We start from the raw sequence: 16,745 nt of genomic DNA on the forward strand, positions 1-16,745 counted from the left end.
CACGACTGCTTGCTCTCGAAATGTTGCCTTTTAGGCTCATGGAGACGGAAGCATTCCGCAACGTGAGGGCGGGGGCGGCCGTCCCTCGGTACTCGGTCCCCAGCCGCCACTATTTCTCCCGGTGTGCCGTCCCCGCATTACACAAGCACGTGTCCCAAAACATTAGCCGTGCCCTCAACAACACAGTTACCGGGAAAGTCCACCTAACCACGGACACGTGGATAAGTGCTTGTGGGCAGGGATGGTACATCTCGCTGACGCCACACTGGGTTAACATAGTGGAAGCCGGGATCCAGTCGGACCTTGGGACGGAACACGTCCTCCCGACGCCAAGAATTGCGGGCCCTAGGTCAATCAGGGTTGCCCCAACAGTCTACAGCTCCTGCACCTCAGCCTCCATCTCCGAAATGACCACATCAGTCACAAGCTGGAAGCACTGCCTCAGCCAAGTGGCAACAGGCTGTGCTGAAGCTAATATGCTTAGGTGACATACCGCACAATGCTGAAGAGTTGTGGACAGCTCTGAAAGAGCAGGGAGATCTGTGGCTCACACCGCTGAACCTACAGCCAGGCATGGTCGTGTGTGACAATGGCCGGAACCTAGTGGCGGTTCTGAGGCGAGGCGAGCTCACACACGTACCATGCCTGGCCCATGTGCTTAACCTCGTGGTTCAGCGGTTTCTCAAATCCTACCCGGAGCTGCCGGATCTGCTTGTTAAAAGTACGCCGCCTGTGTGCCCATTTTAGAAAGCCACCTACAGCTTCCGCCGCCCTTGTCGTGTTTCAGCAGCTTTTGCAGCTTCCGTCTCAGACTGGTGTGCGATGTCCCCACGTGTTGGAACTCTACACTGCAGATGTTGGGAAGGATTTGTGAGCAGAAGAGGGCAGTTGTTGAGTACCAGCATCAACAAGGCCATCGGTATTCAGTTCAGACTCCACACATAAGACCTTAGGAGTGCACATGGATGTCAAACATATGTACCATCCTCCAAAACTTTGAGGACTCCACCAAGGTGGTGAGCGGTGATGACGCCATAATTAGCATCACCATCCCGCTTCTCTATCTTCTGAAACGCTCTCTGCTCACAATCAAAGAGGATGCATTGCAGGTGGAGCACGATGAGATGGAGCAAGGAACCATACAGGGTGATTACACACCGCCCAGCCTCATCTCATCCCAACGTGGATTGGGTGACAATGAGGAAGAGGAGGAGGAAGAACAGGAGCTAGTTTCATGCGCTATAGAAGGTACTACCTGCACCACGACTGTTATACCGTCTGTTCAGCGTGGATGGCCAGAGGACAGAGAGGCGGAGGAGAGTATGGACAGTCATCCTCTTGGTGAGGACACGGAAGTCTTGCCTTTTAACAGTCTGGCACGCATGGCTGAGTTTGTTACGCTGCCTTTCCCATAACCCTCGCGGTCTCAAAATTTTGGGTGACAGCCATTACTGGTTGGTGACACTTCTAGACCCACGCTACAAGGAGAACTTTATATCTCTTGTTCCTGAGGCGGAGAGGTCTACAAAAATGGGCCAGTACCCGAAGGCCCTCGTTGCGGAACTAATTAAAAAAAATTCCCATCTGAAAACGCTGGCGGCAGAGGGCACAGTTCTTTGGACAACCAAGGAATACAGGCGAGAGAGACACAAATGCAATCCAGCAGAGCCAGGGGAACACTGTCAAAGTTCTGGACAGTTTTCTCAGACCCTCCCATCGCACATGCCCTGAAGTGCGGGGTACTCTCACAAGGAGGGAATAGTTTGAGAAGATGCTGAGGGAGTACCTTGCCGACCGTAACAACGTCCTCCGTGAATCCTCTGTGCCTTATAATTATTGGGTATCCAAGCTGGATAAGTGGAATGAACTGGCTCTCTGCGCCTTGGAGGTCCTGGGCTGCCCTGCCGCTAGCGTTTTATCAGAGCTGGTTTTTAGTGCCTCTGGTGGAATTATAACTGATAAGCGCATCCGCCTGTCAACTGAAAATGCTGATAGGCTGACTCTTATAAAAATGAACAAGGGCTGGATTGGGCCAGACTTCTCAGCACCACTGAATGATAGCAGCGTAACATAAACTCCAATTCAGTGTCTTTTTTTGGGAGGTGTATTCCCATGCACCTTTTCACACCCACACATGGGTATATGCTTCCTGATTTTGGCTATTTGCTCTTGTCCTCCTCCTTCTCCTCATCCTCCACCACCATATCACCAGGGTGACTGTGGTCATTGATGCAACACCCACATAATTTTTTTTAAAGGGTGTTTATGATGCCCGTAAAAAAAAATATTTATACAGTATGTTCATGTATACCCCCTAGGGGTAAATGTTTGTCAGCCCATACACTTAGTGCATGGGCATTCCAAGTATAGGAGACCCGCTCCTTTCTAATGGTAACATTTTTTTATGAGGCCCTCTAAGTCTCTTCCAAGGGGCATTGGAGTGCCCAATTTTTGGCAGCCCTTGCATTCACTGCATAGGCCAACACTATGGGAGACCCTCTCCTTTCTAATGAGAATTTGTCGTTACTGTGGCCCTGCTCTGTGTCTTTAAATTCTTAGTGGGGCTCTTCCCAAATTTTGGCAGCCCTTTCAGTCACAGCATGGGCATTACCACTATAGGAGACCCGCTCCTTTATAATGGTAACATTTTTCTTTACTGAGACTCTCCTCTATGTCTCTTCAAAGGGGTATTGGGTTGCGTCCAAATTTTTGGCAGCCCTTGCAGTCACTGGATACGCAATAACAGTATAGGAGACCCACTTGTTATTGGAACAACAAAGCATAGCCGACTGATGGCTCTCTAACAATAGCGAGGGCCGACTGCTGGCCTTTTAAGAATAGTAAGGGCCGTCTGATTGCCCTATAAAAATAGGCTTTATGACTTTGACTCCCTCCATCATAAATAAAACAGGATGTGTCTGATGATGTGTCACAGACCACATTACCAGATAAGGTTGTAAAATGTTAAAATGACTCTCGGTGAATGCATTTGTCTTAAAAAATAACGAAAAAAAACCCCCAAAACAATAGGATCTTTCTTTGGTGTAAAGAACAGCGTCACCAATTTAACCTCAATATAATCACATGGTTAAGCTCCTGCACCTCCTCCTCCATCTCCGAAATGACCACATCAGTCACAAGCTGACAGCACTGCAGCACTGCCTTGGCCAAGCTGCAACAGGCTGTGCTGAAGATAACATGCTTAATGCTTAGGTGACAAACCGCCCAGCGTTGCAGAGTTGTTGAAAGCTGTAACACAGCAGCCTGATCTGTGGCTCTCACCGCTGAACATACAGCCAGGCATGTTCGTGTGTGACAATGGGCAGAACCTGGTGACTGAGAAATGACAGCCGGAGTAGATACGGTTTCCCTCTATGCTAGTCCTTTCACAGAGCTAAAGAATATGGCTGTGGTGAAATACAACTCCCAGTGAGAAGCTGTTTCAGATTGAAAAACATTGTGCCCACCAGAGGATTTGATTCTGAGGATTCTTTGGTGGGACCGTCCAACCCTGCCGAGAAGCAGTCCTGGCTAAGAAAAGTGTGGGGGAAGGTTCCTGGACACTCTATAGCTGCTTTTTTAATGAGGATCGGACGTGCTTATGCATGTTATTTCTCAAACCGCATTGCAGATCAGGCCATTGCCCAACTCTGTAGTCCTGAAATTAAATGCTCAAAGAAAGATGTTTGTGTGTCAAAGAACCACCGACTAGTGTGAGTTGATATTGGATGGGCTGCCATTGCTTCTGCAACAAGCTGCATTAGAGGACTTCCTGTGAGAAATGACACCCAGAGTAGATACGGATTCCCTCTATGCCAGTCCTTACTCTGAGCTAAATGCAACTCGGCTAAACAAGTTGTGGACTCCCTCTGTACTTGTCCCTGGCCACATTCACCTGTCCACGTGTTTGTGTTTAGGCGGTCCTTCCCAGTAAGTGCACTGGGGAGGGCACGGGTAATGTTGTGGGACTTGTGCTTGTGGAAGGCGGAGATGATACCGAGAATAATAGTGGCGGTTGAGTACAGAGTATGGACACCTGGCCGCTGCCGGCATGAGGTTATGAAAATCTTCCGTCTCCACGAGCCTCCACGTTTTTTTTAAGTGCAAGCAGCTGCCAAAAATTTGGCAGTATAGTATTGCAGCCTGTTGGTGGGTGGGTGGCTGGCTGCATACTTGCGCTTGCATATCAAGGAATGAGGTAGGGACAACTAAATTCTGCACTGGGACAAGGACGTGGACGGTGATTGTTGTAAGTCTGCACGACAGGTGCATGGCGGGAGGCATCTTCGCATGCGCCAAGGATCACTTATGATGGGCACACTTTTAGGCGGTGACCTATGAGTCAGAAATTCTTTCAGGGGTCTTCCCCATGCTGTTCCCATGTATTTTCAGCACTATATGCATGTGTCTGATGGTGTGTCTCACACCACATGGCCAGATAAGGTAAAATGTTAAAATGACATTTCCCAGTGAATGCATTTGTCTTTGAAAGCAATGCAAAAGTGCAAAAACGCATCAAAAACGCTACGTGTGAACATAGCCCAAGGTGTGGAGGAGTACTTTTGTTTTTGGTTATTTATTTTGCCTTATATACAAGTCATTACCCTGGAAAGGATGTTCCTTAACATATTTCCCAGGAAAATCCATTTTGGCTTTGTTTTTGTATGTTTTATTGTGAGTCCATGAAAGTGGCGTAATACTTTGACAACGTTGTTGACAGCAGTGACCTAGGAGTCAGAAATGCTTCCAGGGGTTTTCCCCATGCTGTCCCCATGTCATTTGAGCACTGTTCCCATAGATTTGGGCAATTTTTAGGCCCTCTGCAGACCACCAGGGGGAGCCGCCTGAAAAATGCTCGAGTTTCCCGTAGACTTACATTGGGCTTGTTGCTCGGGTCGAGCACTCGAGCATTTTAGTGCTCGCTCATCACTAGTAGAGAGCCGACATGATGTTGGACAGTCAGTCACTTGTGTTCTGTAGTACATTGGGGGTGAGGTCAGGGGATGAGGTGTATAGTTGTGTCATCAGCATAAAAATGGTACTGAAAGCCAAATTTGCCGATTGTCCAATTGGGGCTGTGTAGAGAGCAGAGAAGAGGGCCAAGGACTGAACCCTGAGAAACCCCAATAGCGAGAGGAAGAGCAGAAGTAGAGTCAGCGAACGATACTGAAGGAGCAGTCAGAACGATAAGAGAACCTGGAGAGCAGTGTCCTTAATGTTGATTGGAGCATAGAGGGTAGAAGATTGTGGTCAACAGTGTCGAAGGCTGTAGAGAGTAGTCACTGTTACGTTTTGCTGTCAGAAGGCCATTGGTCACTTTGCAGTTTCTGTTGACTTTAGGGGGCGGAAGCCGGACTGTGATGGATCTAGGAGAGAGTGAGTGGAGAGGTAATGGGTAAGGCTGGAGTAGACCAGGCGCTCCAAGAGTTTAGAGATGAAGGGGAGGTTGGAGACTGGTCTGTAGTTGTTTGTGCAGGAAGGGTCAAGAGGTTTTTTTTAAATAATGAAGGAATGGAGTGTTTGACGGAGAAGGGGAAGATACCAGAAGAGAGGGAGAGAGTGAAGATTTTAATTAGATGAGTAGTGACGACTGGATAATGCCTGGAGTAGGTGTGAGGGGGATGGGGTCAGTAGTGCATGTAGTAGGACAAGACAAAGAGAGGAGCCTGGAGACAACTTCTGTGACTGGGTCAAATGTGGAGATTGAGCCAGAGATGTGGGGAGGGATGGGAGTCACGGCACTTGGTGGCTGGGAGCTGATTTCCTGACAGATATTCTCTATTTTCTCTGTGAAGTAGGAGGCCAAGTCCTCGGTACAAATGTCTGCGACGGGTGACTGCGCTTTAGGACTGAGGAGGAAGTGAAAGGTGTTGAAGATTTTTTTGTGTATGCAGAAATACGTTTCATGGTAGTCTTAAAGGGGTTGTCCACTACTTGCATAACGCTTTCTTAAAGAGAATCTGTCAGTAGGTTTTTGGCTATGTAATCTGAAGACAACAGGTGATAGCTACAATTTGTATTTTAACCCCTATGTCATATGATTTATTAAGCTGTGTGCTGTGTACTTTCAATGAAGGTTTTATCACCAAGAGATTATCACTGCCCTACTAGCTGCCTCTTGTCCGGCCATGCCTCTGATAAGCTGCTCACTGTCAATAGACAATGTACATACAAGTCATGTAACCACAAGTATATGATGTGCGTACTCCCAGCCACATTCCGACTAGACCTGCATGTCATACAGCAAGTGTTTGTTTTTCTTTTTTTTGGAAAGGATTCAGAAATGTGACTTCATTTTTTTTTTTTTCTTAAATATCGCTACTCCAGTCTGTAAGTTGTGTTATTGCAGTTCTGCCCTATTGTCTACCATTGAGCAGATCAGCCAGTCCAGAAACCACCATTGGTCAGGGGTAGCGCTGAGAATAGAAAAAAAAAAAAGTTTTTCTATCCTGGGCAACCCCTTCAAAGAACTGTCTGCTCTCGTTTCCTGACTGTTTTTAGTAATTGTTACCTTGAAATAAAAATTTTAGAACCTCTTTGCTTAGAACGGTGTTTTCTTTCCTCTGTTGTCCCTCCTGGTAATAAAAATAAATGGGATCTGGGTGTCACCATTCACTCTAGTAGGGTGATCACCGATGCCTGCGCCTCAAATTCCACCCATCGTGATATCCAATGACCACATGACATTGAGACCCCGTTGGGCAGCAATACGCGGAGTCTGTGATCACTCTGTGTGTAGAGAGATTGTTCATAACCTTCTGTTATCACTTGCTTCTTGCATTTCCAGTATTTCTTCATGCTTTTCCAGGAAGATTAATTGAGGAACGGCACAGTGCCCTGGACCTAAAGTAATAAGCTGAAACCTTAATATTCTCTTCTTGTGCTCTATTCTCTTTAGAAAACAGAACCGATTGAAGCAAGACCCGAGCCAAAAAAATCAGAACCGGGCAAGGTTGTGCACCTTAGTAAACTGCCCAGTTTCGGCTACACGGACCCCGATCTCCTAAAACTCGCCGAGGACTTTGGCAAAGTGAGAACCTATATTCTGATGAGAGTGAGAAATCAGGTAAGATTACACGAGGCGGCTGTCAGGGAGATGCTTTAGATTTCCTGCCAAGATATTCATAAGTTGTGCACTCCAGAAGCTTTATTAGCCCGGTGTGGTGACGCTTTGGTTGAGCACAACCTTCATCAAGCCTTGGTGCATCGTATTACTGATACAAATATATGTTACTGATGTATACCGTATATATGCACACACACTTTAAAATATAGATGTAAATTTTTAAATGTATATATTTATAGTGTGTGTATATGTATAATTACTTCTTTTTTTTTGTACTTTTGTTTTAGGCTTTTGTTGAAATGGAGAAAGTTGAAGACGCTCAGGACATGGTAAAGCGCTGTGCAACAGTCCCACTAGTCTTCCAGGGAAAAATCGTGAAGGTAGACCTGTCTGAAAGATACAAGAAGCTTGTGCTAAGGGTAAGCGTGGCATTGTTCCTGGGAGGGCTCACTTACTATTGTGTTTTTATGATGGGGGTATAAGTTGCAAATAGAGGTAGGTCCCTAGCCCAGACACCCAGGCCCAGTACAAGGATTAGTCTGATAAACCACTTTACACTACTCAGCATCCTGGGGCGAGAGAGAGAGATGTTTTCTGTGTTTTTCCCCCCCCATATTATGCATATATAAAAAAATTCCTTGCATTTCCTCAGCCTTAAAAAAAATATTCAGCAGGTTTTTGCTATGTAATCTTGAGAGCAGCATGATGTCGGGACAGAGACCCAAATTCTAGCCAACAATCACTTACTGCTCTGCATGCTGGCATTTTACAATCCCTGTTTTCTATGCTGCAGTGCTCGGAATGCTGAGCTCTGTATAACCCTCCCACACCATTTTCTATGCTGCAGAGCTCGGACTGCTGAGCTCTGTATAACCCCGCCCACACCATTTTCTATGCTGCAGTGCTCGGAATGCTGAGCTCTGTATAACCCCGCCCACACCATTTTCCATTCTGCAATGCTGAGCTCTGTTTAACCCCGCCCACCCTATTTTCCATGCTGCAGTGCTCGAATGCTGAGCTCTGTATAACTCCGCCCACCCTATTTTCCATGCTGGAATGCTGAGCTCTGTTTAACCCCGCCCACCCTATTTTCCATGCTGCAGTGCTCGAATGCTGAGCTCTGTATAACCCCGCCCACACCATTTTCTATGCTGCAGTGCTCGAATGCTGAGCTCTGTATAACTTCGCCCACACCATTTTCCATGCTGCAGTGCTCGAATGCTGAGCTCTGTATAACCCCGCCCACACCATTTTCTATGCTGCAGAGCTCGGAATGCTGAGCTCTGTATAACCCCGCCCACACCACTGATTGGCAGCTTTCTGTCACTGAAGCTGTCAATCCGTGCTGGGGGCGGGGTTATACAGAGAAGTTGACTAGGAGGCATGAGACACCTAGTCCTGTAGTGATGATCTGCTGATAAAACACTGATTTTACTGAAACTGCAACACAGCCAAATAAGTGACACATCACTGGAATCGAGGTCTCTGCCCCTACATCATGCTGCTCTCAAATTGTATAAAGAAAACTTCCTGCCAGATTCCATTTAAAGGCAAAGGCTTATCATAAAATGACCTATTGTTTTATAGAGGACCTGCCAGATTTTGCTCTTATTTTTTTCTCTTGTTGCTCCCATGAATTTTGTTAGTGTTTTTGGTTTTGTTTTTTTGTTAATCTGCCCTGCATTATGGACTTAATTTAGTGCTGATTTTTTTTTTTTTTTTGTCTGCTTTTTTTTTTATTTTTTCAGATCCCAAACAAACTTATTGAACAAAAGGAAAAAGAAAAGAACCGGTAAGTATTTCTCACTCTGTATATGATGTATTCTGCCCGCGGTGAACCTGCTTCGATGAGTCTTTCCGGCTTCTGATTCTACATTATCCTGATTATTCTGCGGTTACGACGGGATTCATGGGAAATTTGGATGAATTTTGTATCATTCAGAAATGGGTCGGCTGCCTCACTCAGTGTTTGGATATAGCCTAAATGATGGAAATCTTGTGTGAACAATGCTGGACTTTAGTCTTAAAATAATTCCTCTGCGTGCTGCCTTCTTTATAGCTTTTCTGTGCAGTGATGGCGATGAGCAGCCGCCCGACACTTCCATGTCGTCTTTCGTTTACCCAAGTAATACTTAAGACGCAGCCGGGAGCCCCGGAGACGCTCACAGCCCACTATGCTCTGCTCAGCATTTCGTCTTATGGGCTTCTGCTTGAGTAGCCAAAAAAAAAAAGAAAATGTTTAGGTGTGCCCCTGATTTGCCAATTTTTTTTTATTTTTTTTATTTTGTACCCCGTTTGTCTCATTTTAAAGAATGTATTATCAGATAATGACCCATTGTTTCAATCAAGTTTTGTTTTGTTTTTTATTATAGTGAGTGAAAAATTCATTAGATCTATAAAAAGTAAAAATCCAAGATCTTTCAATTTTCCCTCTGACCTTAGCTTCATATTGTTATTCCTGCCCTGTACAGGAGAGGTTTTCAGAATAGACAGTATTATAATCACTGATAACACCTCTATATACAGTAGATAACACAGGATCCACCATTCACAATAGGTGATGTCACAGCTCACCTCCCCCTCCTGTACAATGACTGATAACACCTCTATATACAGTAGATAACACAGGATCCACCATTCACAATAGGTGATGCCACAGCTCACCTCCTCCTCCTCCTGTATAATCACTGATAACACCTCTATATACAGTAGATATCACAGGATCCATCATTCACAATAGGTGATGTCACAGCTCACCTCCTCCTCCTCCTGTACAATGACTGATAACACCTCTATATACAGGATCCACCATGCACGTTTCGTCAATTCACATGGATCCGCCTGACGGAGGGCGTAACATGTGAACCCTCTCTCAGCTGCAATGTAATGTAGCTGGTGACTTTCCAGCCTATTTCTAGTGAATGGCCCCAAATGCCATTGAATGAATCTTCTATTGGGCCTATGAAGTATTTACAGGTTTTCAGAGGCTGCAGAAACTATTTCTATACGTTTAGCTGCAGCTAGCGTGAATTTTTAGTGCCTTGTCCAATGGGACCTGTATAAATCCTGGTGCCGTTAGCACCCCCTAGTGACAGAATGTTGGGTCATTATCCGTTCTGCCATAGCAGGCAGTGTTATAGTTGTCAGTTGTGGTTATCAATTGTTTTGTTTGTCTGTAGCAAGAGAGCTCATTCTCCGGACCGCAAAGGAGGTGTCAAGAAGAAGCAGAAAAAGACAGATGCCGAAACTGGCGATCAGGTGGCGTCTGAAGAAGCCACCGCCGATGACACCGTTCACACCTCCGAGGAGACAGATGAGAAGGATATAGTGACTGATTCTTGTGAGCCTGAACTACTTGAGGAGGAGGAAGAGGAGGGGGACGATGAAGAAGCCGCTGCTCTTCTAGAAACCGGCAGCTCTGTGGCTGATGACGAAGTTCTGGACCCAAACGAGTCCGAAGGAAACGACGATGTGGAAGAGCAAAGTGAGGCGCAGGAGCCGGACTCTTCAGATCCCTCTGCACAGGTGAACGACATGAGTAATACTACGTGGTATGTGTCGCCGATACTGAAATCTGGACTGTAATCATGTAGTTGTGCCCACTGTGTGCTTTTTTTAAGCGTTTCCGCAGTGGCAATTCTGCTGCAGAAACGCTTAAAAACCGCTTGGTAGAAGGCCTGCCATGTTCCCCAATGATAATCCGCATGTGCTGTGCACATGGTGCAGAAATTTCCGCTGCGGATTATCATTGCGGAAACATCCGCAGCACTACCAATTATTTTGCGTAATTGCGGCGTTTTTGCCGCCATTGACTTGACTACATGTGCACATGTGGATATTAAGCGATTCAATGTGCGGATGGTATCCGGGTCTGGAGAAGGAGACTCTCCTCCAGACCCGGGTACCATAGTACCTGTAAAAAAAAAAAAAAAAAATTTAAATTTTAAGAATTTAAAATAAAAAAACACATTTGCTTACCTTCTAATGGCCCGCGATGGAGTAAAAGGACCTTCCATGACGTCATTCAGTCATGTGACAGGTCACGCGACCGCTGATGTCGGTGGTCGCGTGACCTGTCACATGACTAAATGACATCATGGAAGGTCCATTTAGACCACCGCGAGCAGCCCAACTCATCGGACGCACCAGAGGAGACCGGGGGCCATCGGAAGGTGAGTATAATGTTTATTTTTTACCATTCTTTTACTATAACTTGGTCACACTATATAAATCCATGCCGGTTGCACGGATTTATATAGTGTGACCAAGTTGTCAAGCACTTTCCAGGTGATGCTAAAATCGCGTGGAAAGCGCTTGTCAATCCACATGCGGAAACGCATGTGAATCCGCATGTATTCTGCAGGAAAAACGCATGTACAATCCGCATGTGTTTCTTCTGCCAGGGGAGATGCAGAAACGCTCAGGAAAAATCCAGAGCATTTCTGCATCGTGGGCACATAGTTTGTCTATTATGTACTGATTCCCGCTAATGGCAAAAAAAGGGCAGACACATTAGCACAGTCTGAATGGAGTCGCAATCAGCCTCTATCTTCACTCTGGAGTCAGAAGAGAAGCTGTGGCGGGAAGGAGTTGTCAGTAAAGCGTTGTCCTCCGCATGTCAGAAGCACTAAGCTGAACGCATGTCCGGGACTTGCCATTTGGATGACTTTTGTGTTTCAATAAGGGACTGGTATAAGTTTGTGACTTTTATAGTAATGACCTGTTTTTTTGCTTTCAGGGCGCAAACAAGTTATCTGGGAACATAGGTGATTTTGTTACTCTTGACGAGGTCGGCGACGAAGAGGCTCCGAACAAGGCGAAAGTCTCCAAGAAATCTGCCAAACAGACTGCCGAGATGGAGCTCAACGAAAGCGTGGAGAATGCGGAGCAAGAAGACGAAGCGGATAACGAGACCGGCCAAACGCACCCAGCATCTGCTAATGAGGCTGTTGGAGGCACAACCGGGACAGGGTCATCTGCGGAGTATAATCTTGGCCCATATGAGGCCAACAATCCTGTTGGTGAGTATACGTAACGGTGCTGTGCCGCGGTGCACTGCAGAAGAACGGCCGCTCTCTTCTGTAAAAAAGTTGCATATTTTGACTTCTGTTTTATGTTATTGCTATAAGGCGTGGAATTTGTGGTTTCCAAGACTGGTTTCTACTGCAAGCTGTGCTCCTTGTTCTACACCAACGAGAACGTGGCCAAGGTCACCCACTGCAGCAGTTTACCCCACTACCAGAAACTGAAGGTGAGTGTTTTGTCCTTTCACAAGCATTACTTATTGCTGCTTTGGCGGCTGTTTGAGGAAGGCCGAGATCTGTTTCAGCCTGTCAGACCATCCTACCCAATGTACAAAGCCCTTGTGGATGGAACAGTTGCTTAATTTACCATGAGGAAAGCCTGACTGACCTCAACCCATTTGTTAAAAATACATCAACAAATTTTTCAAGCACGTCAGGTCTCCACACCGAGATCACTTCTAAACTTAATGGGTTGAAGAAATATAAATCGCTGCAGGATAGATTTTATATGTAGAAAAAAAACGCCAGTGTTTCTGATTTCCACTTATCTTTGGAGCTGGAATGTAAAGTATGTGACTGCTAAGGCCAGTCATTGGTTGCAGTCACATGGTTGTACAGTACGAAAGACTGGTGAAGCCCACTAAAGCATCGGCTTTGAAGCAATGTCAGATTTTAATGGGAATAATATTATGTCCTTATTCTCTTGTTAAATTCCTTGTTACTTAAGTGCCGTTGCCCTAGTTGGCTTCACCGGTTTCTCAATAATTTCCTGCAAAGGTGAAATTATGTACCTTTTAATATATATTTTTGCGTCTTAATGGATCTGAATTCCCGTAGCCAGGTTCCAAACACTTCAGAAACTTTAAAGATGACTGTGTGTTGATAAAGCAGTAAATGGAGAGTAGCTTTCAATATTAGCAAGGTATGCGCCAATTATGGATGGGTCGATAGTGATCATTTTTGTATGTAAAATGAGAAATGTACATAACTGTCTTCACCAATTCCCACTAAGTGCTGATGAGCTCTGGCTTTCCTAGGATGCACAGCGCGTGGCCCACTGAGGTTGTACAATGGAGGCAAACGGTCACGTTGGTTGTATGGCACGCCACTAGTGATGAGCGAGTATGTTCTGTTAACCCTTTCGGCGAGTACGCTCGGGCGAGCACCGAGTAGTTACAGCTGCTCGGTGTTATGTTTAAATCGCTCCCGTGTGCATGATTTGCGACTGACAGCTTTATTACATGTGAGAAATGCAAAAGAAACAATCATTCCTCACATGTAATAAAGCTGTCAAACAGTCGCAAATCATGCACACGGGAGCGATTCAAACAGAACACCGTGCAGCTGTAACTACTCGGTGCTCGCCCTAGCATACTCCGCGAAAGGGTTAACAGAACATACTCGCTCATCACTAGACGCCACCTCTGCAGGAAAGTGATGACAGGTGAAGCCCACTAGAGCATCGGCACTGAAGCAACAATTTTTAAATATATGTTCTGAGTATTGTACATATTTGCATCTTTATTTATTTGTTTTTTTTTAGAAACTATTCAACAAGATGGCAAAGGCTCCAGAGACGACAAACTAAAAGCCTGAAGAAAAAAAAAAGGATGTTTAATTTCTTCTGTTTAGTTCGCAACATGAGAGGTTAATGCTTTATGGCGATGTGCCGGGTACATAGTATGGGGGCAGCAATGTTCTTTGAGCTTTATTCTGGAATAGGTTTACACGTCCTAGACTTACATCGGTATCTTATGCGGGGTCGATACTTTTCGATTTCTCCCATCTGACTACTACAAAGCCAATGAACTGTTGGTTGTCATTGATATTGATGTCCATCTTGTTGTGAAGCCTCGGCATACTTGACATGCTGCATTACCTAAATGTTTCTATCGTTTTAATATGCTTTGTCTGCATTCGGTGTGGCTGATTTTTTTTTTTCCTGATATTTTGTTTTAAAGACCAATCGATCACATTAAATCCATCACAATAAAAACAACTGTAAACTTGCCTTCATACAAGAAAACAAACTGCATGTAATCAGTGAGACCCCTCTGTTGCCTTCATCTGTGATATTCAATGTTCAACTTTCTGATTTTAGAGAAGAACTTTTTGAAGTTATTTTATTTTGTGTTTTTTTTGAAAATTTAATGGAAAAAAATTTGTTTGTCAGTCTCATGATGACTATAGAATACAGGAATAGTAAATATCACTTCATTGTTTAATTTCGGTTACTCGAGGCATCATAGCCGCCAAATCGGACAGTCTTAAAAAGATATTCCCATCTCCCAGGATCCTATCCCAATATGTAGCAGGTGTAATATTAATAATATTAGCAAATACCTCCAAGTGGAAATCTAGTATAGTTCTTCTGATTAGCTATGTCGCTTACCCCATGTGCAGGGCATTGCAGTAGCTTAGGTGTCCATGGTTATGACCACTCAGTGACACTTAGACAGTGGTCGTAATCATGGATACCTAAGCTATTGCAATGCCCTGCACATAGGTAACCGACATGGCTAATCAGAAGAATTATACTAAATTTCTAATTGAAGGTATTTGCTAATATTATTACATCTGCTACATATTTGGATATGATCTTGGGGGTGGGAATACCTTTTTTAAGACTTCAGTAAGCTATAATTTTTTTTTTTTTAAGGTCTTTTTTTAGAACTTTTCTTTAAATTTTGTTACTCTTGCCCATTGTAATAATTTTTTTTAGCTGCACTGTCAGATGCATCGTATGGTGCTGTTTCTAGGGGTCTAACCAGATTTTTACTTTCCCTTATAACTAGTGTTGAGCGAGTATGTTCGGGCCGAGCTCCGAGTAGTTACAGCTGCTCGGTGATGTGTTTAAATCGCTCCCGTGTGCATGATTTGTGACTGTTTGACAGTTTTATTACGAGGGAGGAATGTGTAAGAAATAGACATTCCTCACATGTAATAAAACTGTCAAACAGTCGCAAATCATGCACACGAGAGCGATTTAAACACATCACCGAGCAGCTGTAAATACTCGGAGCTCGGCCCAAGCGTACTCGATGAAAGGGTTAATAGAACATACTCACGCAACACTACTTATAACATCGAATCTTTAGACCAGCTCTTCCCAAACTCCAGTCCTTGCGGCCCCCACACGTCATGTTTTCAGCATTCCCTTAGTATTGCACAGATGATGGAATTATTAAGGTATCGGAAACTGCCACAAGTTTTCACCTGTGCAATACTAAGGAAATCCTGAAAATATGATAGTTGGCCCTGAGAATGATAGTTGGGGGGGGGGGGCCCTGAGAATGATAGTTGGGGGGGGGGGGCCCTGAGAATGATAGTTGGGGGGGGGGGCCCTGAGAATGATAGTTGGGGGGGGGGGCCCCTGAGAATGATAGTTGGGGGGGGGGGGGCTGAGAATGATAGTTGGGGGGGGGGCCCTGAGAATGATAGTTGGGGGGGGGGGGCCCTGGGAATGATAGTTGGGGGGGGCGGGCCCTGAGAATGATAGTTGGGGGGGGAGGGGGCTGAGAATGATAGTTGGGGGGGGGGGGGCTGAGAATGATAGTTGGGGGGGGGGGGGGGCCCTGGGAATGATAGTTGGGAGGGCCCTGAGGACGGGGTTTGTGGAACGCTCCTTTAGACTATTGTAGTTTTTCTTTGTAAGGTCTAGTCTTTACTCTTCCATAATAGTTTCTCAGATGCTTCACACCAGATTGGTTTCTTCTGATCGGGGTTGTTTCTACAGCGCTGCATGAATTTTTGCAAGCCCCTTTTTCAAAAATTTCTTTGATATTCTGAATATACCCCAACAAGTGACCTATATTGGTATATTCTCCCGATCCCGCACTTAGCAGGAATGTAGTAAACCACCAGGCACCTTCAGCGATGATCAGTATTCACGTGTCCCTGAATTGTGGTTCTTTTGTCTCTTCTTAAAGTCGAATTGGTTAATGAGCAAAAGGCGAGTGTTACAGTTTTCAAAGGGTTTTACAGAATTCATAAAGATGTGGTTGTATTTTTCTCCAAAACAGCGCCACCAACTGTCTGTGGTCTGAATTGAAGATGGGTTGCAGTACCACACACAATCTGTAGATTGGGAGGTAGCGCTGTTCTTGGAAGCAAGTAGGCACTTTTTTTTTTTTTTCTAGTTCTGGAAAATCCCCCTTAGGCTATATGCCCACGATGCAGAAATGCTCCGGATTTTTTCCTGAACATTTCTGCATCTCCCTGGCAGTAAAAACGCATGCGGATTGTACATGCGGATTGTACATGCGGATTGTACATGCGGATTGTACATGCGGATTGTACATGCGGATTGTACATGCGTTTTCCTGCCAGGGACATGCGGATGTGAAGCGTTCTTCACATACATTTCCGCATGCGGGTTGACAAGCGCTTTTCAACCAATTTTAGCATCACTTGGAAAGTGCTTGACAACTTGGTCACGCTATATAAATCCATGCAAACAGCATGGATTTATATAGTGTGACCGAGAGAATGTCAAAAAATAAACCTATACTTACCTTCCGATGGCCCCCGAGACTTGCTGCGCTCCTGTGCTGGCTGCCGGCAGATCGGTTTACGCTGTACTGAAGGACCTGCCGTCACATGACTGTGACGTCACTGCAGGGCCTTCAGTCCAGTGTGATCTGCAGGCAAGCACA

The 16,745-nt window shown here is 45.2% G+C and overlaps 1 protein-coding gene across 2 annotated transcripts in view; it reads left to right on the forward strand.

Annotated features, from left to right (window-relative positions):
• Window positions 1–14,089, forward strand: part of LOC141164591 (matrin-3-like) — a 38,975-nt gene extending 24,886 nt beyond the window's left edge. For both annotated transcript variants that reach the window (XM_073650004.1, XM_073650005.1), the window contains 7 exons: window positions 6,899–7,066; window positions 7,354–7,485; window positions 8,815–8,858; window positions 10,246–10,591; window positions 11,805–12,087; window positions 12,196–12,317; window positions 13,634–14,089. In XM_073650004.1, coding sequence (XP_073506105.1) covers window positions 6,899–7,066; window positions 7,354–7,485; window positions 8,815–8,858; window positions 10,246–10,591; window positions 11,805–12,087; window positions 12,196–12,317; window positions 13,634–13,678 — 1,140 coding nt within the window. In that variant the 3' untranslated portion in view covers window positions 13,679–14,089. The remainder of the gene's footprint in view (window positions 1–6,898; window positions 7,067–7,353; window positions 7,486–8,814; window positions 8,859–10,245; window positions 10,592–11,804; window positions 12,088–12,195; window positions 12,318–13,633) is intronic.
• Window positions 14,090–16,745: the final 2,656 nt, after the last annotated feature.

This window comes from Phyllobates terribilis, unplaced genomic scaffold (assembly GCF_046119375.1).
Source record: "Phyllobates terribilis strain yellow unplaced genomic scaffold, ASM4611937v1 Scaffold_10__3_contigs__length_209671492, whole genome shotgun sequence".
Taxonomy (NCBI): Eukaryota; Metazoa; Chordata; class Amphibia; order Anura; family Dendrobatidae; genus Phyllobates; species Phyllobates terribilis.